Source organism: Aspergillus tanneri, assembly GCF_003426965.1.
Source record: "Aspergillus tanneri strain NIH1004 chromosome Unknown AapTan_1_pilon_pilon_pilon, whole genome shotgun sequence".
Lineage (NCBI taxonomy): Eukaryota > Fungi > Ascomycota > Eurotiomycetes > Eurotiales > Aspergillaceae > Aspergillus > Aspergillus tanneri.
In genome coordinates this window covers 3,375,037-3,400,695 of record NW_022984628.1, presented here as the reverse complement: position 1 = coordinate 3,400,695, position 25,659 = coordinate 3,375,037, and the positions used below count along the sequence as shown (strand labels likewise).

The 25,659-nt window shown below is 48.0% G+C and overlaps 5 protein-coding genes across 5 annotated transcripts; 1 reads left to right on the top strand and 4 right to left on the bottom strand.

The window, feature by feature from the left end:
- Positions 1-678: 678 nt before the first annotated feature.
- On the bottom strand, positions 679-1,623 carry ATNIH1004_003107 (uncharacterized protein; the record flags this gene model as incomplete). Its single annotated transcript, XM_033567787.1, has 1 exon — positions 679-1,623. The coding sequence occupies one exon, from the start codon at positions 1,621-1,623 to the stop codon at positions 679-681; it is 945 nt and encodes a 314-aa protein (XP_033429782.1).
- A 1,647-nt stretch (positions 1,624-3,270) lies between these two features.
- MCM6 (MCM DNA helicase complex subunit MCM6) lies at positions 3,271-6,355 on the top strand (the record flags this gene model as incomplete). Its single annotated transcript, XM_033567786.1, has 4 exons — positions 3,271-4,913; positions 4,971-5,106; positions 5,165-6,139; positions 6,197-6,355. 4 exons carry the CDS (start codon positions 3,271-3,273, stop codon positions 6,353-6,355), a joined length of 2,913 nt encoding a protein of 970 aa, XP_033429781.1.
- Positions 6,356-8,893: 2,538 nt separating this feature from the next.
- ATNIH1004_003105 (uncharacterized protein) lies at positions 8,894-13,502 on the bottom strand (the record flags this gene model as incomplete). The annotated part of the gene is made up of 7 exons (XM_033567785.1): positions 8,894-9,898; positions 9,985-10,041; positions 10,966-11,418; positions 11,493-12,200; positions 12,349-13,109; positions 13,211-13,338; positions 13,405-13,502. 7 exons carry the CDS (start codon positions 13,500-13,502, stop codon positions 8,894-8,896), a joined length of 3,210 nt encoding a protein of 1,069 aa, XP_033429780.1.
- An 892-nt stretch (positions 13,503-14,394) lies between these two features.
- On the bottom strand, positions 14,395-22,212 carry PRP22 (DEAH-box ATP-dependent RNA helicase prp22; the record flags this gene model as incomplete). Its single annotated transcript, XM_033567784.1, has 7 exons — positions 14,395-14,712; positions 14,771-15,097; positions 15,152-15,951; positions 16,009-17,787; positions 17,845-17,969; positions 18,177-18,192; positions 18,549-22,212. 7 exons carry the CDS (start codon positions 22,210-22,212, stop codon positions 14,395-14,397), a joined length of 7,029 nt encoding a protein of 2,342 aa, XP_033429779.1.
- Positions 22,213-22,933: 721 nt separating this feature from the next.
- Positions 22,934-25,583, bottom strand: SUV3 (ATP-dependent RNA helicase SUV3; the record flags this gene model as incomplete). The annotated part of the gene is made up of 4 exons (XM_033567783.1): positions 22,934-23,885; positions 23,939-25,050; positions 25,112-25,219; positions 25,566-25,583. The coding sequence occupies 4 exons, from the start codon at positions 25,581-25,583 to the stop codon at positions 22,934-22,936; spliced, it is 2,190 nt and encodes a 729-aa protein (XP_033429778.1).
- Between the last annotated feature and the right edge of the window lie 76 nt (positions 25,584-25,659).

Genomic DNA, 25,659 nt, shown 5'->3' with positions numbered 1-25,659 from the left:
TTTTCTTGATCAATAACGGCTTGATGTTGTTCTGCTGTATAATACCAGGGATTTAGTTCTGTCATGGTGGAGAATATGTAAAACTACTTATCGGAAGTTTAGGGAAGAAAAAAATTTGAATAGTGCAGCATTTAACAATCCACTCTCTACGAGTTTGAAATGGTCATATGATTGCCAAAAGGAGTTAGTGACCCGCTATCAGCCGAAGCCCCACTTTCAGCTCAACTGAAACCTGGTTAGGATGAGCCCCTGTGCTCGCGACCTCAGAGCGGAATTGACTAGAACGAGAAAGGCAAATGGTCTTGGCGTCCGTAGTGTTTTGCTCGGTAGGGGCTGCAGTAAGCAGTAACCCGTATACGGGTCTCGGTATCGGAACACAATTTTGGCCAGCAACAGCTTCGAAGAATCTACAGCAGTAAAAGATGAAGATAGACCTGGACATATATATATATATATATTCAAAGTTCAACAAGCTCTTCGATTTTTTTCGAGTCCATATTGTCAGTACTATATACAAGTATATTCTCGACACAGGGCAGAGTGTTGTACTACAGTTGCCTGCAAACCGCTTTCTGTCATCATATTTCCATGAATTTCACACTCCGAAAAGGGGGGTGAGAAGGAAGAAACATATGCTGCACTGTTGGTTTATAAAACCGGTATAATACCCGGGGTATTTTAAAAAATCTCCGAGGTCTTGAGCATTGAAGAATACTGCTCCTCTTCGAATATATCGATGCCTCTGATAGGAGGGACTAGCATCAGAAGGCTAAACAGGATTTCGTTGAAATGAAATTGAAGGTCCGGTCGGAGCTGTTTGTGCATTTTCAGCAGCTCGCCAGTGAACCATCCTCGTTCAGAGTCTTTTATATCCCAATCACATCCTTCCTCCAGTAACAGCCACAGAAAAGTCTCGCATGCCGGATATTTATCGAGCTCGTGGTTTTTGACTATATTGCACAAATGATCAAGGAAGCGTCCGGTTTTGCTCGGGGAGTCCTGGAAATCCCACAGCGTTTTCGTAATATAGATTAAAGCTGCTGTGCGAGTGAGTTCGTGGGTTGGTACCCCCAAGACAACATATATCCGTGAATCTTCAGGGATTTGTGATGGACGCGGCCCGCTGGAAAGTAGCGGAAAGAGAGGACCGTCCATCTGGAATGCAGCATAGCGCTGAGGAACAGCCGACAGATAAGCCTTCGTCCTGTGCTCCAGCATGAGTTCTTCTGCCCCGCGAAGAAATGTAGCCAGCCATTGCTGGCCTTCTCCACTAGTTGTAGAATTATGAGGAGGGATCATAAGGTATCGCACATAGTGCAAGAAAACTTCAACAACATTGCTGGATCCAGCTCGGGAGCGGAGGATTTGGACAGCTTGGTCCACGTATCTCCCCGCATTTTCTTTACTGCCAAATCTCTCCTCCTGTAGCGCCATCCCGGTCAAAGCCATTGCTAGACTATCACCATTGATCGCTGTGGAGCCTTTCAATGCTTTCTCAATGCCTGCTACAGCTTGCTCCATATGGAATTGTGCTTCTTTGCTCCACTTCTGGCCATACAGCTGGAGCTTCCAACGAGCGCAGTATCCAAGAATAACAGCCTGAAAAGGTAGTGGATGGCTCATCGCTGCATGGAAAATCTGGTTCTTTATATATTTATTCTGACCCGACCAGTACGTCAACTTGTTCATCCAATAATCTGCCAACTCAACATCCCCATGAGAACAGAATTCAGACAAACTGGCAAAAAGGTCGTTTCTGGAGGAGTCGAGTAAGCTGATAGGTGCGACAGAGCGTGAGTCGGCGATGGAATAAGAAGTCGTTCTCAAGATTGGAAAGTCGGCGGGAGTCTGAAACCAACCAAGGAAGGCAGTCAGCAGTCTGAATCAGAAACTTAGGAACCCCTCTGTTGATACAACCCCCATGGTAATACAAGGACATAGACTCCAACATAAAACTATGGGGAAGATCATGGTCACTTACCAAGGAATTGTTTTCCTCTAGAGTACTATTTGGAATTTGCTGAGGCCCAAGAACCCGATTGCAATCAAATTCATTATCGTCTATTTCTACCGTCTTCCGCTGCCACGGATAATAATGGAGAGATCGACCAATGATTTTATCACTGTCTCGTCGAGGGTGTGAATGCTTGCGTTGCCTCCGTTTCTCCTGCACATGGTGGCGCATAACATGCGCTCGCTTTTCTCGGGAGGAGGAATTCGAGTCGACAAAATAGAATGGCTGACTTTTCGAAGATTGGGTTTCGGATATGGATGGTTGACTTCGTCTTCTCACTTTTACAGGAGTTTGGTGAACGTTACCCCACCGTCCTAGTAAATCACAAATGATCTGTCAGTATGCCATGCGTCAAGCGGGGAAACAGACAGAGATCAATGCACCCACTCTCGTATGGTTCGGAGGGTCGTGAAGAGGCCTCAGACGCCGCTGCCGGATGTGACACATCAGAAGGATGACTGCCCGCAGACATTGCTAAATGAGGGAGAACTCTGGTAATTGACTGGCTAATTGGAGAAGTTCATTAGGGCACATATCGGAAGTGAGAGTAGCAGAAGGGCCCTGATGGCAGTCATCGCAGGGCCGTGGCTTGGAGACAAAATGCCAACTTCGGGCCGGGTAGGTAGCAGGTGGTCTGAAACATGGTCGGGGACAGCATGCTTATCTATTCCGTACAAATAACCACTTCTCTATACAGCACAATAACCCCGACTCTGACTATTCGGGACAGAGGCAGCATGTAGTGGGGGCCACAAACAGCTAACAGGCTCCGTCGATTTGACTCCGAAAGTTTATCCCAGGCTGAAGGCTGATGTCATTGGCTGTAGGGAGCTATGATCCCAAATGAGGAATCTTGACAGCTTCCTATTGGCCGCGGCATCGAAACCGCTTTCCTGGGAAAGGATCCGCTTGGCTGTTGGCGAGAGGGCTCGAGGACCTTTATCCTGAATTGGCTAGTGTGAATGTGCCATCAAGGAACATCCCGGCACGCGAGCGAGGCTCCGTGCGCCTGGGATGCTCCAAAAACACTTAACGCGTCGGCACGCTGGAATATTTCCCCGACGCGTTCGCGTTTCCTACGCGTCCCACCGAAAAGAAATACAAGCATCGCTAAACTAGCCAGCCCACGACGGTCAAGGCAATGCAATCTTCCACTTGACCTACCGACTGACCTCGCGTACCGTATACTACAAGATTTCCACTTGAACAATTTTTACAGTCCCTCAGGGCCGTAATTTGGCCGTACGTCTTGCACCATGTCGTCTCTTTTTGACGCTGTGCTCCAGTCTGAGCTGGGCTCGACTACTGGGCCTCGCGACCATCGCCTCCATTCTGATCAACTCCCAAGTTCACGACCGCAGCTGCCCTCAGAGAGCAATGGCCCAATGAGTGATATGCATGGTTTTCCAGATGATCAGGTTGCCGAGACAAGTGCGTCGACCACAAGCCGGCTCCGAAATCCCTACCTTCCAGGGCCGCCCCCTTTAGTCGATGTTGCAGGTGAAAAAGTTCGCCAGGCTTTCGAAGAATTGCTCGAAACTTATGTCGAGGATCTATCATGGAGTGCGCCTCCGCCCTCTTCGGAACCGAAGCTTAGCGACAAGTATTATCTCGCCCAAATTCATGGCATGGCAAAATTTGAGCTTTCAACACTCTATGTGGATTTCACACACCTGACATCGCTGGATAATCAAATCCTGGCAGATGCAATCGCCAACCAATATTACCGCTTCCAACCTTTCCTGACCCAGGCCTTGCATAATCTAATTGCAAAATACGAGCCGGAGTATTTCACATCTCATCGTCAGCTTGACGCTGCCACCTCAGATGCCAGCTCATCTATGATGGCTGCTGCATCGAGTGCGGCTGTGTCTGAAAGTCTTGAAGTAGAAAAGGGGCTTCGCAGGAAAACACGCCACCAACAGAGCGATAAATTATTCTCGCTGGCTTTTTACAACCTACCCCTAGTTTCTCGACTTCGTCAACTACGGACCTCGCAAATTGGAAAATTGCTTTCAGTATCTGGTACTATCACACGGACGTCAGAAATTCGACCAGAGTTGTCTTTGGGGACTTTTGTTTGTGAACAGTGCAAGACAGTGTGTCCTGATGTAGAGCAAACCTTCAAATATACCGAGCCTTCAAAGTGCCCTAACAACGTCTGTGGCAACCGCTCGGGGTGGAGACTTGATATAGGAAAAAGCACATTCGTTGATTGGCAAAAAGTAAAATTGCAAGAGTCGTCCCATGAAATTCCAACCGGTAGCATGCCACGAACAATGGATGTGATACTTCGTGGTGAAATGGTTGATCGTGCAAGGGCTGGGGAACGGTGTATTTTCACTGGTACTTTGATTGTGATTCCGGATGTCAGCCAACTGGGACTTCCTGGTGTGCGCCCGGAGGCTGTTCGCGATGACAGTGTTCGCAGTGCAGATATCGGAGGGGGAGGAGTTACGGGTCTTAAAGCTCTCGGTGCTAAGGATTTGACCTACAGACTTGCTTTCCTCGCTTGTATGGTCACACCGGACATGTCTACTCCTGGCCAACGACCAAACCAGCACTTAAATGGCCAATCGCAGAATATCCTGGCTTCTTTGAACCAAGCCAAGGAGCCCGACGCGGACGAGGACAATGCCCAGGAGGCGCTTCTGCAGAGCCTGACTCCCCATGAGGTTGACGACTTGAAAAAGCTTGTTCATTCCGACTACATCTATTCTCGCCTGGTGGACTCAATTGCGCCTATGATCTACGGCCACAGACAAATCAAAAAAGGGTTGCTTTTACAGCTTATTGGCGGAGTCAGCAAATCCACAGAACAAGAGAACATGCAGCTCCGTGGTGATATCAACATATGTATTGTTGGTGATCCCTCGACCAGTAAGAGCCAATTTCTAAAGTAAGTCGATCGCCCTAAACGGTTCAATTTTTCTTGTTTTATCTTACACTTTGTTAGGTACATTTGTTCCCTGCACCCTCGGGCGGTCTATACAAGCGGTAAAGCGTCATCTGCTGCCGGTTTGACAGCCTCGGTTGTAAAAGATGCTGAAACCGGCGAATTCACCATCGAAGCTGGTGCTCTAATGCTCGCTGTACGTGATAATCTAACTGCAAATTTCTCTCTCCAGTTATTAACTTAGCGTTATTTAGAATGGTGGTGGCATTTGTGCTATCGATGAGTTTGATAAGATGGATATCAGTGACCAAGTGGCCATTCACGAAGCCATGGAACAGCAGACAATTTCAATTGCTAAGGCTGGCATCCACACTACTCTTAATGCCCGAGCATCAATCCTCGCTGCTGCAAACCCAATTGGTGGCCGTTATAACCCCAAGGTCCCACTCCGTGCCAATCTCAACTTCAGTGCTCCCATTATGAGCAGGTTTGATTTGTTCTTTGTTATCCGGGATGAGCCCAATGAGACCGTAGATCGCAATCTTGCTGATCATATTGTCAACGTGCATATGAACCGCGACAAAGCTGTCGAGCCAGAACTGAGCACAGAGCAACTACAGCGGTATATCCGCTTTGCCCGTACCTTCAGGCCTGTATTCACCGAGGATGCTAAAGCATTGCTTGTTGAAAAATATAAAGACCTTCGTACCAATGATGCTCAGGGCGGCATGGGCCGCTCATCTTACCGGATCACAGTTCGCCAGCTTGAATCTTTGATTCGTCTCTCCGAGGCAGTCGCCAAAGCGAACTGTGTGGAAGAGGTTGTACCTAATTTTGTGCGTGAAGCATATGACCTTCTGCGGCAAAGTATCGTTACAGTCGAGAAGGACGATGTTGAAGTTGACGATGAAGAGCCCACTCAGCAAACGGAGGACCAAGAGATGGGAGATCGTGACCGAGAAGGTGACAGCCCTATGCGCGATATGCTTGACGAGGAGCCAACAAGGGAGTCACGCACCAAGACCAAGATCTCATTTGATAAATACATGAAGATTCTGAATCTTGTCGTGCAACGTGTCAACGAAGATGAAGTTGCATCAGGCGAGGGTGTGGAGCAGGAGGATCTAATTGTTTGGTACCTTGAGCAAGTTGAGTCAGAGCTCAACAATGAGGAGGATTTGAAGCGTGAACGTGACCTGGCGGCCAAGGTCTTGAAACGGATGGTCAAGGTTAGTACTAGAAGCCTTTCATTTGCTCGGCTGTCCCACTAATCACTCCTTTATTAGGATAACATTCTCATGCCTATTCGTGGAGAAGGGTTGATCGACACAGCAGAGGACAGCACCCAAGGGGAACAATTGCAGCGGACCGTATACGTTTTGCATCCCAACTGCGCTGCTGATGAGCTCGTGTTTCCGGCTCCAGGCCAGGAAAGGCGACGATAAGCATTTATTGAAGCAGAATTAATGCGGAGCAAAATGTTAATGAATGACGAAATATGTTGAAATAGATCACTGTTGGCCGTTGATATCTCATATGTTTAGACTAATAAACAGGTGTAGGGCTAGTGTGTCAGGGTCTCGACATGAAATGAAAATGAAACTGAATGTTATGGTTTCTCATTTAGGAGCGTAACTAATGCTTAAGACACTATTTATAGGTCTTTTCAATTATTTAGTGTTGTCCTATGTTGCAGCGTTATCGTTAGATGAAAAGGGTATCATGCAGCTCCTGTCTTTTGGATGGAGTTGACCCTTATAGGTTCTGTAACTCCCTTGGCCATTATCAAGTTCGTCGTACACCTGAGTATGCTTTGTTGCAAATGCACTTCAGCCCATTTCACTAGTGGCCTTCTTATATTATACTCGCCATCTCACCTCACATCTTCCTTCGCTATCAGATATAACTCACATACACCTTGTCCTAATTTGCTCTTATTTTTATCGAACACACTATACGTCTCTCCTTCCTTTCTCTTCAGCTCTTTCTCTCTTCTGCTTCTCTGTCATATTTCTCTCTTTGCTTCTCCCGTCTTCTCTCCCATCTACTTCTATCACCTCCCACCTCTCTCGCCCAACTCGCTCGCCCACCTCGCTAGCCATCTCCCCCTTCTCTCTCCTACTTCTTCTCTCCTGTACTACTTCCTCCTTCTGCTCTTCCTACTCTTCCTCCTCCTCTCCTCTACACATTTCTCCCTACTCTTCTCCTCCAGAAGCAATTCATCTATCGTTCCTGGTATCCTTCCCTTATCATATTGGTCAATCATATTTCCTTCTTACCTTCAAGACGTTTCCATTCTCCCTGTTTCTCTGAACATCTATTCTCATCTTTAATCCCTAAATTTCTCCTATTTATCCCTTCACATTTTAATTTTACTTTCCCTACTCTCACGTTTTCCCACCTACATTACTCCCTATCTGTCTCTAGGATCCTCCATTATACCAGCCACCCTTTAACGAATACAAAGCATACTACACCATAAAGTTTTATCTTAGCTAACATGGATACAGAGAAGGGGACTGCCTCGCTTGATATCGAGGCGAAGCTGCTTGAAACAGTGGATGCCCGCAAAGAGCTATCTGGCAAAATGGGAGCCTATTCTCGGAGTATTTTGGCTCTTTAGAACAACACAGGCGATAAACATTTAGCCCCGGACACTACCAAGACATCAGATGAACTTCTATTACTTTAAATGTTGATAACCCAGCCTCAACTGAGTGTTTCACCGGGCCATCGGCCCTCCTTAATAATGCCCAGTAGGCTTCACCAGCAGTACTGTGATCAACAGTCCCATTCTCGCCGCCTGCCTCTGGCAGTGATCCAATATCCGATCATGAAATAATGCAGATTTTGTAATCTCTTGATGACGAGACTTGCCCTCAAAATCCACTCGACACGCCACAGATACTCCTTACGCCCAATGACAACGCTGATGCTAATGATACTGTGGATCAAGAATCAACATCGGAGTTGCCTAGCGAGGAAGTCATAGCTGAGTTAGAATCCTCTTCAAAGTAAGTTTACAAAATTTATCATTTTGTGCGTCTGATTATTTAGATTTGAATCCACTCATAATTGGTTCTTGGGGCTTAAGAACCTCGCGATGGTTGAACGCGTTCAGTAATGAAACAGCACGCAGAGAAGAGGATGCACAGAAGAGGCTGTTGGCAAACCAGAAGGCAATTGAAGACGAAGAACGGAGCGAAGATGAAGGGACACCCTAGGCTATGCAGGGCATTTCATTGCCTGAGTAACATCCCGCCGAAGACCAAGAAAAACAGTCGCCTGACGTGAGGGACAAAAGGCCTCCAGTGTCTAAATGGGAAAGGCAAAATCTTGTCTCCTCGAAGGAGCAAGAAAAGATTATTCAGTTGAGTCTAAATGCTGTGCTTGGAAAGCTGAAGAAGGGGACAAGTGTAAGAAAAATTGGAAAACAGCTTCCTGGTGATGAAATGCCCCCTAGATCAAAAAGGATGGCAAGAAAGGCTACAATACGATCAGGCCCAGGGCATGCATCTCTTTAATGCAACAACATTATCGAGGATCAGTTCTATCTTACGTATGGATGGGGGTGTATATGGCAGATGCAGTGAAAGCACATGATGCTACTGCTTATCTACAGTGATTTCTAGATTTCTATGTGGTTTGAATTTAAAGTTTTCTTGGTATAATATTATCTCCAGAGTGTACAGTTTTACCAGGTTATACATTAGACTAAGCTTGCCGCATATATTTTGTAGACAGTAAAGCGACCCCCACAGAAACATATGCGCCGTGATACCATTCATCAAGTAAACTAGAAACAAGCCATATCCCATCAAAACAGTCACACAACACCCCATATCCATAATCAAGAGCATATTTACCTCTGTATCTCTGAAACGCATCATCATGTCCATTGACCAGACAATACCAATGAAAGAAAGGAGGTGGGGAAGAAGAATAAAGAAAAGAGAAATAATAATGCAACACATTGCCACAGGTTACATCTCAAAATTAAAAGCCCTCACTCTTCGAACCGGACGACGTCCCTGGATCGTCCTGTCCGGAATATCCAGTCTAGAAGAGATTCTTGGTAGATACTGAATAGAGCTATCAGATTCATTGATAGAATCGAGAGCAACGTGGGAAACCTCCCTTAGAGCTTCAGCATCTTGAGAGATAGCACTTCTATGATGACGTTCAAAAACCACATCACCATCGTCAGACTCACCGCCCATCCCTGTTTCTTCATGATGTAGAGAAGTTGGCGGGGGAGGTGGTGAAGGACGCGGTTCTTGCCCCCATGAGGGTCTGGTTTGTTGCTGGTTATAGGTTTCATTAAGTTCGGAGTCATTTCCAGCGCCGATTCTACCGGGAAAGGTCGAATCGAGCTCCTCATCCACATTCTCCTTGTCATCGTCTTCACAGGTAGAGTAGGAACACCAGCTGGTCTCGGGATTAGATCCATCGATATCCATATAATCTGGATCTTCATATATGGTGAATCGATTTGAAGGGTGCGACGATCCCGTGGAAAAGCCACCAGTGGTAATGGTGCTCCTGATGGGGCTAGGGCCAGGACCCTCGTGTTGCAGAGAAGTAAGACCCAAACGCTGAGTTGGTTCATCATTATTTTGGTCAGTTTCCATGGCCATATCGATATCGGGATAGCTATTTACGATATCGTGGCTCGAATGTGAACTCTGGTTCTCGTGACTGGTTCCAGATCCCATCGCTTGATTATGTCCGTGGATCAGATCCTGATACTCACTTGCGTTCTCCGTCTCATTGTATGCTTCGTCGAGAGATACTTCTCTTCTGTCGTCTGCTCCTAGGAACCTAGTTCTCTTTCTTGGTGGGTGGCTATCGTCGTCTTCGCTGGTATTATTTGCGCTGTCGACTTCGTCGTGGTGTCGAGTTCGGATTCGAGGGACTGTCGATGATGCCTCGTAGTCGTAGTCGTCTACTTTAGTCGGGTTAATATTGTGCTGAAGGGAGGTCGCTGCCTAAATTGATAGATTTGTTTTAGTAAGGTTACGAAATTTTGATCTCATTTTCTCAGAGAGGAAATACTGCCAGGGACAATACTCACATATTGGTCCACGTCGATACAGAGCTCAAAGTCGATCCGATCCATCATCTTGAAAATCTAAGATCACCATGTCAGCTGTGTTTTATTCTCTCTCGGAGATATAGTGATTATTCTCCGGGCGATTCTGCATCTATGGATGGCATCGTAGATGTAAAGGGTTGATACAGGTATTGGCATTGGTGTATATCGTCTAAGTCTGCGAAGTCGAATAGTCTCCTATTCATGACCAATATCTGTTAATTAGGTGGAACCAATCCTGAGGAATAGAGGTTGGTTGTACTATGGGACAAACCTGTGTAGGGAAACTGCACTACCAATTGTGGTGTGGATGGCTTGGTCATACACAGAAAAGAAAGAATAAGTGCTAGATTTCAAAGACACAGGGCAAGATTGACAAGAGGACCAGATAACTTGCCTCTCAGACAACGACCCACAAAAAGAGACAAAAGTCGAACGTAGAGAGGTTGGGCCTATGGAGATAAAAGCATGGTTGATGGGGTAAAAGAGGAAAAGGCCGAAAGAGACCAAGGGCAACACCGCATGACTTTGCCATTCACTGTACACTTGGAAAGCAGCAAGCTACGACCAGGGAAGCCTATCTGGCGACTAAGATCTCGCACTGGCATTCCTACTAAAGGAAAAAGATCATCATGTTCCATGATCAAGCAGTAGATCCGATTAAAGCTATCCAGCCATCTATCTAGGTATACGAGATCGGTAACATTGACGACTGGAGACCACGTACTCGACTTAGAATCATTTCGATCCACCTACTATTGCCATTGTGTCAATCTTCAACAAGGTGGCACAATATCACTAAAACCCGCTACCCTCTCAGGGTCTTCCTTGTCAGCATACGGCAGAAGATTTCGAGACGCTATCGCCACGAGGCTTCGTCGGCACAGATGGCGAGAGGCCCAGCACTCCAGCTACACTTGACACTTGCAAATTGCCATCTTATCTAAACTGCCCAGGGCCAACCATCCCGCCGCGGGCATCTCCGCCAACTTGGCCAAACATGTCCAGCAAGTGTCTTGAGGAGGGTGGGGGCCCCTGTGGCCCAGGATTGCCTTCGAAAGGACCCTGTCCAGCGTGACCAACACCCATGAGGACATCGCCATTATGTGGCATCGGTGGGAAGCCGGAAGGCGGAGGGCCGTTCATGTATCCTGGAGGAGGCATCATGCCAGGTGGGAAACCGCCCGGTCCGGCAGCGCCTGCACCGCGCGGGAAAGGCTGTCGCTCGCCGAGTGGTGGCATATTTCCATGCATTGGTGTCAAGTTACCCATAAAATTTGGGTTCATGCCCCGCGTGGGTGTCGGAATGCCCGGGGGAGGGCCCATTGGGTTTGCTGGTCCACCGCCCGCCTGCTGCGGAGGTATCTGAGGACCATTCCATCCGGGAGGTGGCATATGTTCGAAGCCTGGTGGTCTCTGCATGCCCATTGCAGGAAGACCAGGGCCTTGAGGAGCCCGGGAACCACCTGGCGTAATGGGAACTTGGTTACCTTGAAACGGCAAATCCTCGAAGTAACCCATTGGGGGGGCCCATTCGCAGGTCTTCGTCGAAGTTGATCAGCTTCCGAGCGCTGTAAGTTGGCTATTGCCGGGTCGTCAATGAAAGCAGGGAGTTTTTGTGCAGATGGAAGGCCGGGAGGAGGATGAGGTATGCCCTCGGGCATATTCATCAATCCAGGAGCAGGGCCGGCACTTTGTGGTTGACCTTGGCTAGCCTGTCCCTGGTTTGTGATAGGAGTGACCCTAACTTGCTGCATTAAACGAAGTAAGTGCTCCCTATCCCGAGCCTGGTGGTCCGGGGCGTATACATTCTCCTTTAGAGTCGGCCCAGCACCTCGCACAGAGGCATCCGGTATAGCCATTTGCTCTGGACGCTTGGGTTGTTCCCGCGAGGGAGAAGAAATTTCACTCCGTGTTTGTTCTGTCTGCACCAAAGAGGGATGGTTCACCTGGGCGGGATCGTTATGAGGTGTCGCATTGCGTGACTTGCTAGTTCCCAGCATTTGTAAGATGCGCTGAAACCCTTCCTGATCTGCATCAACTGCTGGCGTTGCTGTTGACGGTGTGGTGCTGGTCGGGGGGGACTTGGTCCCAAGTTGAAAGTCCGACTCTTTCGCAGGGCTCCCGGGAGGAGGGCTGAATAGTCCGGCAAAGCGAGAAGATTTCGCGCTCTTCCCCGGCGGCGCGGGGGCCTCTTTCTTAGGAGTCGATTCAACAGGTGCCGGAGCACTTGGTAGTGGTGTGTGCTTGGCATCACCCAGCAGCCCAAAAAAAGCGTTCCATGGCCGAATCGGACTGGAAGGGAGGGCCGTTGCTGCTAAATATTTCACCATCTGTTGGTCTAACCTCCACCTTCTCCGAGATGCTGGCGGTTTGCTTGACAGGAGCCTCTTTCTTCTCTTCCACAGGAGCCTGAGAAGTGCCCGCCTTCATCCTCTCCTTCCAGCGTTCAAAATCTTCTTGGGTATGTACTCGACGGGATTCATCCTTGTCATTCGAGTCCAGCCACTCTGGCTCCTGTTCAAGTTTGGTGCCCCGGGTCCAATCACGATCCGCACCATGTCGGTCCCGACGCCATTCACGATTCCGCACAGGAGTCTTTTCCTCCTCGGCATCTTGCCCATCCTGTGCGTTTTCATCACGAAACCAGCTTGCTTCATGCCGGGCTCTCCCTGGCTGGCCGTCCCTACGTGGAAAGAACCGACCATCTTTAGCATCTTTCACTCCCCGGTCAAAATTGGGGTCCCGTTGATCGCGATCCCGATTAAAATCCCGGGCGCCATCCCAGCGATCGAATTCACCATTCCGTCTTGGCTTTCTGTCTTGTTCTTCGTGGCCAAATGTGCGACGCGGACGCCCACTGTTCCAATCTTCTCTCTCTCCACGTCGACCGTTGAATGTACCTACTTTGCTATCGCGGCGATCAAATTCCCTGTCTCCGGCATCTCTTTCTTTGAAGAACTTCTCGCGGAGGTTGAACCGATCAGTCTTCGGCTCGTCCGAATCGAATTGCCTAGGCGGCCGTTCGGTCGAGTCGATCGAGCTCTTATTAGAGATGCGAGAAGCAGATGCAAACGCTGTTTTTGGTGGTCCAAGAACGATATCCTCTATATGGGCAACTCCCCTTGTTAGCGATCGTAGCCTTGAGCTGCCGACCTGATGATACGGTGGGTCGCAGCCCATAGGAGACAGGTTGGTCAGAATTTACCTGAATTGGAACCACGTGATATATGACGAGCTTCAAAAATACTCGATCTTCGCGGGGTAGTTTTGTTTTGGCTATTAGGCTCTCTGGAGTTTGTATTTTTTCGTTGCGTTGTTGGGTCGGGGATTGGGCTAGCAGAGCACAGGCCAAATCAGTCTCAGAGCGCAAAAGTACAGCTGTACACGGCGAATGCTTACCCCATCCATTCTTCTACCGGAGGCAAATTGGCAGGCTTGGTGACCAGAGGCGATGAGCGAAGCCATAGCAGCTCATCGATCTGGTAACGTCGCGCCATGAGGATGGCGACTCTTTGTGCGGAATTGCTGTCGGCAAGCAGTTACGTCGTTCTCATTGGTCCGTGACGATCCCCCAAAAAAAAGAAAAAGGAAAAGAAGGTCGAGAGAAGATGAGGCAAAAAATAAGAGACTCGAAGGAAAAGGTCTAGAGTAAAAAGTAGTCCAGGATACAGAGTGGTAATCAAGAGCGCAAGAGGCTGCTTGCCAGTGGCAACAGCTAATGTTCAGGTCGGAGATTCGATCGGTCACGGGGATGAGGGGTCGGGGGAGCTGGAAGGAGCAGATCAATCGAAAAATCCTTTGTCTGGTTGTCTCTTGACGGATCAGGAGGAACTCTTCTAGCAGGAGGAAGCGAATATAGTCAACGGAAAAGGTTCAGAGGGCAGGAGGCAGTGGTGGAGATGATGATAGGGGCGATAGTGGGTGAAAAGGCGGACAAGAATTGATTATTGACGCACGGGAAAATCGTGACTCGACTGCCGAATGGGGAAAGATTCTGTCTCCCACTTATCTGGTACCGAATTCACTCACCCCTAGGAATTTGGAGGGAAGTTGTATCAGCAAATAACCATGAAGGTGGTTCAAAAGGTCAAACTGAAACCAGTAAAACAAAGCATTCACTCGATTTTTCCCACCTAATCGAGTCATGCTCGGGAATCATTCACAGTGGAGCCACTTCCAGTAGGCAGCCCTATACATTAGATGTCATCTACAGTGCTGCTGGTGATACCCGCGTTGGAGGACTACTATTAAAGCATCAAAACACGACACAGACAGCATATACAACATCCATCAAGAAATCCAATTTCCGTTCTATCCTGACACCTCTATCTAGAAACCAGAATCGCAGACCTATAGATAGATTGAAAGTACACGCTTTATCGTTCAGGCCTACCCAGCAATTGTTTCAACCGCCTTTGTCACAGCTCCTCCACTCCATTTGGCAACCCGATCTTGGTCCGAGGACTCATGCAGGGAGTGGGTCATGGCTGTGAAACTCAAAGCCTCTTTGGCACCCACGACCGGAAGCTGGCTCTGAATCCAGCTGATAATGCCTGCCCTAGTAATCAAGGTCGTACTACCCTGGACCTGCGTGGAGCGATACAGAAGATGCAAAATCTTTCTCTTGAGTGAGGCGCCCGTGCTCGGTGACTCGTAAAATGCAAGTGCGCGTTCAAACACATTCGCACGACGGTAGATCTCCATATCCTAGACGACATATCATATCAGTAGGACTAACCCATAAGTAGCCAGAGAGCAGTCATACCGGTTCACTGCGAAGACCTCCGATTAACAGATCTAACAGCCAGTTCGTCTCTTCAAAATAACCGTCATCAATCTCGGGCTCGTGCAACAAGATCTTGTCAATCCAATATGACGGAAGCTTCTCCGTCTCCCAACAAGGCGCCTTCTGGAGGAACTTATTGACCTTCCCATAGAGTTTATGCATGGGGTTTGTAAGTACAGTGAGACAGCCAGAGGCACATTCCCCTACAATCCATGGCACGGGTGACTGAAGCCCCAGCCCTTTCACTGTTTCAAGCAGCTCGCCGGTGAGAATATACACCGCTCTCCAGTCAACGTATTTAGATTCCTGATATTGTCAATACTTTACGGTATTTGATAGACTAAAACATTTCAGACTAACCTTGAGTTTAGACAAAAAGCGGCCTAAATTGCTGAACGCCTGTTTCCTGATTTCTTCATGGTCAGAGCACAAGCACATCATCAAATCCGCCACTCTGCCTTGCTCGATTGATACCTCTAGCTCCTCTTTTTCCCATCTGTGCAGTTCGTTGCGATTGTCACTTTCAGTAGGCAGGGCACCAAAGATCTCCATCAGGTCCACACGTGATTTTTCTTTCCCGGATGTATTAGATGCCTGCTGGTCCAGCTCCCGTCCCTTTTTGTCGTGATCCGATGGATCTGCGTCATGATCTTTCAGTGCCCTTTTCAAAATTGACTTCAGCTGCTTGCTTTCAATGGCGCCTATCATAGTGTCACGAGCACATTTCAGCGCTTTCGAATCTTCCCCTGCATGTTTCAGTCTTCCCAAGAATCCGGAGGCCCAAGTACACACAGTACTTTGAACATTTTCATCTCCAGATTTGACAATAAATGGCCATTGCTCAGTAATAGCCGCCACAATGAAGCTCATAGGTTTTGATGCATCGTGGGAAAGCGGCCCAGACAAGTCTTGATAGTGGACGGGCCTTTTCGCTATACGGCAGGCACAGTTGTCAAAAAAGGCCAGCTCATGATTGAGTTTTTCGGGATCGGAAGTCTCGAAACTGGACAAGAGTGCAGGGAAGATGGAAGCACTCTGCAAGATAGAATTTTCCGTAATTACAGCCTTTAACAGGCGATCAATGTCATTCAAAGACTGGCTGGATGAAGCCTCCACAAGTACTTTCATTATAGATGTGAACGCAGAGAATTGCATGGATGCTAGTCGTCATTAGCACACCTATATTTCAAATGGCCAGAGGTTGTCCGATAACTCACCAGGTTGTTGCCACCAACGCATCGATGCCGACTGCTGTGCAATCTTTAAGATGCTCTGCAGTTGGCTTAGCAGCAGCTCCGAGTCCTCAGCTTCAAGACTGGGGCTATCCAGTCGTTTCAAAACTTCAACCAATATGAGCGAGGCATCAAACACCTCCTCAAACGCAGCGTCCGGCACAACTTCGTAAAAGCAAGAAAGGAGCTCCGCAATAGCCTCTTGCTGTTGTAAATCTTCTTTAGCCGTTCTTTTGTAAAGCAATATAACATCCTTTACGCTAGGGCATCGGCGACAGAATTCTGCAACAAGCTTTCCGGCCGCTTGGTTCCAGAGCGACTGGCTAATTCCGTGATCGGAACTGAAAATTCGCAGAACTTTCCGCAGTTTATTAAAAGAAACTGTGAGTAAACGAACTGCAAACAAAGTCACAATCTCTGTATTTAAGTTCAGGCAGCGAGCTAACACTTTTTGCGTAAGCGGGCGCGGTAGGATGCTCTCAATAACCACTGATATGGACGGTGGCATGGGAGGAAGTTTATCCTTCCAACCACAGTTGCTTGGGATAGGCAAAGTAACTGCCGAGAATAGAAGGGCGGACTCTGCCATCCAGGACGGAGTAGGCTTCGGGTCCGAGATGAACATTGATTTCTTCGTGAAATAATCTGCCACGAGCTCCGGTGCGACCCTGAAAATCGCCACAAGTAGCTCAATCTGAAGGCTATCTGTATCTGGACGAAGTGTCTGGATTATATAAGAAAGAGCACCATTGCGAACAGGCACAGAATCCCGATACTTGTCAACATAGGCGGCAGAATCCAGTCCCAGATCAATAGATGTGTCATTATCCGTCGGTAATGACTCGGGATCGCTACCAATAGGGTACCAGCCCGTTTCTGGCAGCAGGACCCCGAGCTCAGGGTTGGTGCAGATATTCATGAGGATCTTATGAATCTCGTTCGCAATTGAGATTCCTGCGGGGTTTGGGTCCTCCGATTCTTTGTCGTAGCCGTACAATGTCACAAGTCTTTCTAAGTTCCAGCGGTTGAAGAACTTCGTCTTTGCACTTCGAGAAAGCGAAGAATCCTGGACAACATCTCGCTCAATAGCTTTGATTACATCAGTGACGATATCTCGAGGATCCTTTCTGATGTGTTCCAGGAACGCTTTAATGACCTTGTGCTGCTCGATAATGTCGATTTTGGCGTTGACATGTTGAAATCGCAAATTGGCCAGAATATATCTTTGAGCATTTCGACGCAGAGTCGACTTGTGGGCATCATCTGAAACTGCTTCCAATTGGGCTTTATTAGGAACCAAGAAAACCTCGAGGCGTTTAAACGTGATGTGACGTGCGGTGTAGAGTTGACGGGCTACAGCGCCCCCGTCGAAGCTGACTACCTCGGTAAGAAGGCGTAGACATGGTGAGATTAGATGCTCTTTGGACTTCATAGCTGTCAAGCCACGATTGAAAAACCTTAGTTGCTCTTTCTGCAACAGGAATTTGCAGAAGGCAAGTCCAAAGTCTCGAAAATCCAAATTCGTGGATATCGTCTTGAGGAAGATAGCAAGTACCGATGGAATAACAGTCAACAGTGACTCATTGTTATTACTATCTGCAAAGCTCCAGGCCTGGGTTAGATCAGGGAAGCAAGATGGTTCATCGCCATTGTAGGCAATCTGCGAATCACAATAGGCCTTGAGCACTCGAAATTTTTTGGCCTTTTCGCCTTCGCTCTCAGTCTGTGGGATTGAAGTCAGGAATTCCTTAAACTTCTTTATACCTATCTCATGCCGTAAGATTTATTTGAATAAAGAATTTATCATGTGATTAATCTTACCTTGCTTGGTTTCCTGGACGTTCTGCTGAAATGTGAGCATAGCACGCAGTTGCGCATGGGAGGTGATAGTGACGTCGGTAGAAGCAATACACTCCTGGCCAAAGTCCAGTCTCCTCCGTTTTGTTCTAGGTAACTGATTATCAGGGTGAGACATCTTCAATTATGTATGACGCTGTTCCTGGGACAAGAGAGAAGAGTCGTTGAAAGATGCAATTGATGATCTAAAGTTCGGTGGTCCCATCAGATTTTTGTGATATCTAATTGGTCAGTTGGATGGCTCTAACAAGGGAGGCACTCTAACTGAATTAGGAAATTTCCCGCCTTAGGCTAACCTTAGAATAAGGACACCTATCAATGCGTAGAATAATTTTTAAGTACCGTAATATTTATTAGCAGAGAATGGTCTGAAATATACAGAAATTCCTACAAAAATTGCCTCTATACTTATAATGATTCAAGGGTTCATGGAATAACTTATTAATTTCGTCTGCATCATATCTATTGTTCATGAACATAGTTACGCCTTATACGCCAGGAATATAAACCACAGTAGTTAGTTAAGGAATAGATTGGTGACAAAGCACTTCCAAAGGGGTATTCTTCTAAAGCTACAGTATATACCAAAGCAATAATGAGAGCATAAAAGCCGCGATAGAGTAAATTGTAAATAACTCAGCCCCAGGTTCCTCCACCGCCGCCCCTACCTTGACGCCGCTGTGCAGATAGACGCCAATCATCTTCACCTGCGAAGCGATTATGCAGAGGTTGGATGCGCTCGGCCTTTTTCCTCTTTGACAAGCGATCTGTGGGTGCCACTTTGAAAAATGTCGGGGCTGCCTCAACGAGCCATTTGGGTTCAATCGATGTAGTACAATGCATGTATTCCTTGGTTGTGAGGACCAAAGTGTGGTAGATGACATGTTCGGACGGTTTTCCAAACAGCGCAGAGCTAGGGTGCATATAGACGGGCGTGCCCTCAACGAGCGTTTTGTATCCTTCCTGGGGGTCCTTGCGCGCCGCATTTCTGAAAAAGCCAGTGCACAAAGCTTGGCGGACTTTGGTTGTGTTTCTCCCGCAGGAGACAATCCGATGGTGATACCGGTCCATGATACCCACGAGCTGTTGACGAACATCCTGCGCCCGGCGAATTTGGCGTGCCTGTATGAAATTCTCAAAGCACCAAGCGTTGTTGAATTTAGCGTTCTTCCACCCATTGTATACATTGAGCAGCGTTAGGTGGTCACCATGAGGATCGTGAAATTTAGCTTTCTTCTGATCGGCTTGCTGCTGCTTCTCCTTAGGGCGGTAGAATACTGATTGGATAGAAAGCATGGCGACGATGCTAAGCATTTCCTCCGAACATCCCAGATCCACTGATGCTATCAGAACCTTGGCAAGGGCCGGCTCCATGGGGAAATCAGCCATCTTTCTACCCAAACGAGTGAGGAGACCTTCATCATCCAGTGCTGACAAAGCATAGAGCTCTTCTAATGCGGTAAGCATAGTATTTGTCGGGGGCGGATCCATGAAGTCAAAGTGTAGCAGATCATTAATTCCCATGGCCTTAAGCATAAGGATCGTATGCGAAAGGTTCTGCCGCTGGATTTCAGGAATTGTAGTTGGTAACATTTCAGACTGATAAGCCGCTTCGGTATACAGGCGGAAGCATTTTCCTGGGCCAGTTCTTCCTGCGCGGCCGGCTCTCTGTTTGGCTTGCGCCTGAGATATAGGGGTTACCACCAACGAGTCCATGCCGAGTTTTGGGTCATACGCGTTTTGCTTGACGAAACCAGGGTCGATAACATAGTAGATTTGGTCGATGGTGATGGATGTCTCCGCAATATTGGTTGCGATAACTACCTTTCTACCACCGGACGGTGCAGGCTCGAAAATCCTGCTCTGCATCTCACTAGGGAGTGCAGAGTAGACCGGGAGGATGACCAACTCAGGGACAGTAGGTCCCAACGCCTTCATACGTTCGAAAAGTATCTCACAGGCAGTATCAATTTCCTCTTGTCCTGTCAGAAAAACCAGGATATCACCCTGGGGTTCGGTCAAATGGATCTGCATGACCGTAATGAGTGCCGCATCCAGATAGTCGGATTCCGGCTCTTTAGAGTACATGATTTCAACAGGGAAAGTTCGGCCAGGAATCGAGAAAATTGGGCATCCGTTAAAGTATTCCGAGAACTTTTCTGCGTCCAGGGTAGCGGACGTTACAATAAGTCTAAGATCGGGTCTTCGCCTTAGGGTCTTCTTCAGCAAACCGAATAGTACGTCTGTGGCGATCGTTCGCTCGTGGGCCTCATCAAGCATGATCACTGAATATTTCTTCAGATCTGGATCAAGGAGGACTTCTCTTTGGAGCATTCCGTCGGTCATATATTTGATTTTCGTTTCTGGACTGGTGCAGTCTTCGAATCGGATAGTATATCCAACTTCTGCACCAAGCCTACAACCGACTTCCTCAGCCACACGTTTGGCGACTGACATTGCTGCCACACGACGAGGTTGCGTGCAGCCAATAATACCATCATTTGCGTATCCACCTTCAGCCAAATACTGTGTCAGTTGTGTCGTTTTGCCTGAGCCAGTATCTCCAACCACAATCAATAATTGGTTGTCGCGAACAGCATCAAGGAGCTGCTTGCGGAATTTGAAGACTGGCAGACTCTCACGTTGCTGCTTAATCGACATGGTAGTTCGTTTTCCGAAAGATTGATTCTTGCCCATTGTAACCCGTTTCCACTCCGGCATCGACTCGTCTGGTTTGGACTGTTGGGCAGTTCGAAGATCCGCTGCGAATTTTCGTTCTTCAGGTGCAACCATTGGGTCTTGCCATTGAGCGTTGAGATCAACTTCTGCAGCTCGCTCTGCGGCCTTATCCTGGGCTTCTTGCTGTCGTAGCTCTCTGCGGTCTTTAGCTAGGTTAGTACCTGCCATGGCTGCACGATTAAGAGATCCATCAGGAGCCTTCACAACCCTGATAGGGGAAAGTTCTAGTGACATCTTCGTCTGACCAGCCAAGAAGGGCGGCTCTTCGTCTCTGACTTCAATGTCAACATCTTCTTCCTCCTCGAATTTACCTTCGCCTGTCAGTGTGGCGTGGTATTCTTCATCGATGTCGGGGTAATCGGCTGCTGAGACAGCACCAGAAGCAATCAATTGTTTTATTTCCCATCTTTCTGGAGAAGTCATGCGCTTTCTATTTTGCATAGGTTTGCCGTTCGATTCTTCAATAATCGGCACCTCAGAGCTTAAGTTTCCATATCGATCCTGAGTTGAAGTTCCATTAAGACGCTCCATATTGGCACCAGACGCAAGGCGGCGTTGAGGGATGAGGTCACGTCCGGTCATTTGGTCGACTTCCTTCATTGATAATCCAATGCGAGACCCCTGTATGCTAATGACTTTGACTTTGACAGGCTGACTCCTAGAAACCAAGTCGGATGGGTGGTTCACGCGCGCCCCTTCCTGCATCGCAGAGACATGTACTAGGCCGTCCACCTTCCCTTTGACACCCAGTAGGTTCACAAATGCACCAAAATCTTTCACCCCAGTGACACGCCCATCGTAAACCTTATACAGTGTTGGCTGGTCATCTAACTCGACCGGAGGTGGCTTGCGAAAGTCATGGTCGTCGTCATCCCGATCACGTCGCCTCCGCCGCTCGCTGCGATGTTCTTCATCCCGGCCGCTGTGCTTTTTGGTTGACCGGCCAAACTCATCGACCTCATCATGTCTGTTCCGGTATCTAGGACTATGGGACCTCGATCCAGAGCGATAATTGTCGTTGCGCCTGCGTCCGCGATCGTAATCATCGTAACCGGGGCTTCTGCTCCGCTTTCTGCCATTCCGGCCATTCCGATCATTCCTCACTGTGTGGCCCTTTTCTTCCCGAGCCTTTCCTGCCAATCCTTCAAGCATCGCAAATGTATCGTCCATAGCATCGGCCTTTGCGTCGCTTTCATTTGCGTTCTTCGTTGTAACGTAGTCATCCTCGTCCCAGTGCTGTTCCTTGTCGGGAACTGCCAATCCCTTAAAAACGCGTGCCTTCTTTTCAAGGGCATTAAGCGTATCCATATCATCATTTCCCTCCGCCGGTTTCCCACCCGTCTTGACATTCTTTGTCTTGTACTTGGGATGCATAGTGAGCACCAGACGATCGATACTTTCCAGCAAACTCTGCGGGAACTCCGCTCCCATTTCCTCCATCGTCTTTTTGAATCCGTCAAATGAGCCACATTTTAGATGCTGGTCAATCACGAACTCGGCGAGGGTCTTATCATTGATGCCCAGATGGTTTTGGATCTCGCCGGTTATTCGCGAAACGAGCGAAAAGAGCTCCAGAGACTGGAGATCATCCATGGCCGGCGCAGAGAAAGAGAACACGGGTCAAGAAAGGACAGAAATTATAAAGCTAATCAAAATAGTTTGGTTGTCTCATTCATCTGCACAAGCGAGTGCAAAGCACTTCTCTGGCCAGGGAGCTGCTGTTTGCGACGTCTGCAATCCTTCAAGCCGAGAAAGCTCACCCCCGCGGAAAATCGTTGTGGCGCGTTGGCAGTCGCCACCGATAAGATAAGCGGCATGTTTTTCTCCAGACAATCACTATTAAAACGAGGCCAAACATAAGAGTCATGTCATTTTATTTTGTATTTCCTACTTAAATGGAATTCATTTAGCAAATTGATCTCCGTAGGTTATACAAACGACCCATGTAGGCCTCTAGGTCTTCACAGGTGATACTCTATTCCACAACTATATATATCTGGTATTGCTAGGCATGAAATCTATGGAAACAGGTTATATAGTGAGCACTGTGAGCATTTTATAGTATACTCCTGAAGCTTAAGCATTGGTTTAAAGTCTATATAGAAACAAGTATTATACATATATTCACAACACCCATTGCTTCACTGTGTGACAATGATTCTTAGAGACCATCCACCAGATCATATGCCACCCAACCTCCCATATACTCCAAAAAAGACTCCTTTCTTTTTAATTATTTAATTATTTTTTTGTAAAGGAGTACAGACTATGGCACCATGCCAAGGAATTAAAAATGAGCAGAAAACGAAAGACCTTACAGGGTCTGGGCCTCGGAGAAAGGTCTTTCCAAAGAGTTATTATCACCGGAGAGATCAACTGGAATTTGCTCTCTTCCATTGACGGCATTGAAATCCACATCAGACAAGAGCCGCTTGTGCTCCTCGATTTGCTTCTGCAGAGCGATCTGACGCCGCAGGGACGCATCTTTCCGGAGCTTCTTGTTGGCAGAAAATTCGGTCAGAGCCCTGATCATCCTTTCTTCCACCATCTCCTTCACATGGGCTGCAAGGGTGCGATCCGTGAAGACCCCACCGAACCGGAAACTAAGCCATGCATACAAGATCACGGATTTGTGGACAATTTCCAGCTTGTGTAGATATTCCTTCTTTCCGGATACCGGCTCTTCTAAGATCTCCAGATTCAGTTCCGGGATATCTAATAAGCCACCAGCTGAATGCTCAGCGACGCATTGGGCAAACGCACACCCAGCACGCCGTGAGGCTGCATCCTGGGTGTGCATCGGGGCCGCTATAAGGATCAGCTGGTCTTGAATCCGCAACCCGCTCACCGAATCAATGATCTCGGCATTTTCTAGCTGGTTTTTCGGATCGCACATGAAAAACAGAGGATTAGATTGCGCGACTTCCAACATGCGCTTGATGATATACTCCAAAGGGACATCTCGAGGGAAATAGGCAGCGAATTTCTGGTAAACCGAATCCGGAGGAAGGAGGCCGGCGGCGGCAAGAGGAGGGGGCTCAATCGACATTGCCTGCTCGATGTAAGGAAGGTCTACCTCCTCCAAAGACGTTACCAATCCAACATTGGGTTCCTCTTTCTCAGCAGATTTTTTTTTGCCTTGCTGTTCGGCTGACCGATACCGACCAGCTCGTCCTCCAATCTGCTTTATTTCGGGTACCGTAAGCCTTACAAGACCGGCGGGGGTCCTCTTTACCAGAGTCTCGAAAATGATGCGCTTGCAGCTCCTACAAAACACGATTAAACTCGGCATATAGCTGGGAACGAACGGCAGACTTACAGATTTAGACCCATGCCGATTGCATCGCTAGCAACCAAGAAATCGTAGTCATTGTTAGGGTCATTAAAAAGGCCAGCCTGCTGCGCCCGGATTTCCGCCGGTAGACTCCCATACACAATCGCTGCTCGACGCCCAGTGACCTTTTCAATGTCTGACTTCAAGGCATGGATGCCGACGCGAGAGAATGCTACAATGCAATCCCCTTTCTGAAGATTCCTCAGATCGCCCTTGAGACTCTGCTTCATGACCTTCAAAGGATTTAGTCGCTCATAGCGGTGAATCTCAAGCTTGTCTCCCGTAAGTGCAGCGATGTTACGAATCAAGGGCACAGACCTTGTTTCGCCGCAGAGGTGAAGCTCTTTAGCACGCGCACCAAGAAAAGCACGAGTCCAAGCCCATCCACGGTTGGGGTCTGCGATCATCTGGATCTCATCAATGACGCCAACCTCATAAGGCTCGCCTAAATTGACCATCTCTACTGTATTGCTCACGATGGCTGGAGATTCATCCTCGGGCATTTTGACATCATCACCAGTGACGAGACCGCACGAAATCCCGTTGGCTTGGAACCGATGATATACCTCTTGAGCGAGGAGCCTCAACGGGCCGGCGTAGAAGCCACTTTTACTATTTTGCAGTTTTTTCAGCGCATGATATGTCTTCCCTGAATTTGTCGGCCCCACATGTAGATGGATTGTCCGTTGGATGGCGCGCGCCTGCGGGTACCATTCCACCGGAAAACGCATATCTGCTATTTTCTTTTGCTGTTCTAGGTTGGGTGCTGAGAACCTAGAAGTGAGCTCATCGGCGTACAGAAGATATTCAAGCTCGGTCCTTAAGCCTGAGACGCCATTTCTGACATAGGCCTTCTGTAGGGTAGCCTTCACCAGCCCTAATGGGCTGGCAGTACGTTTGCCCCCTCGGTCCTCTAATTTGCATGCATTCAATACCAAGCGCTCAAACCTTTGCCATCCCTGTAATGCCTGGTCAGACTGCGCAGAAAGCCTTCGCTGAAGTCCATGTAGCGCGGACTCGACGGTAACGATGAAATCGGCACCAGAGTGCTTCGAAGTGGTATTTTTGGAGGAACGGAAGGAGGGCCTTGCAGGAGGCTAGATAAAATGTCATTTAGTTAGATAGATCATTGGAACGCTCAGTCAAATCGCAACGTACGCTATCTTTCTTTGTCTGTTCAGCCTCCAGAGCCTTCTTCGATACTTTCTTGGAGAGCTGAAGCGCTGGAGTGGTAGTAAACGTCCGTGGAGCTGGACAGAAGAGCGGCTGGAGAGAACAGAACAGGCAAGACCTGCCTCTGCTCATCCATAGCTTCATTCCTCCACTGAAAATACGGGAAATTGTGGTTGGAGAGAGACAGAGGCGAACACTGTAGTAGGAGGCAAAAAAATTGCCATATAAGGAGGAAAAGGTTGCGGTGGATCACCAAGCCAAAGAATTATTATTATCCATTAATCTAAGCAGCGAGGTGAGAGATCAGGGAACCATTCCGATAAAGAGAGTCCCAGACAGAAGAAACTCCAACAACTCAACTAGAAATAAAATACAATCATTGATTTTCAACAGAGCAATGCGTAGTCATCAGCTCCGATGCGCCACACCGCCTCCGTACCCATCGGGATGATAGCATGGTGGGGACTTTGGAGAGGGTCTTCAGACAATTGAAACGTTTCAAAAAGACATCCCTCAGGACAAGGCAAGCCTCC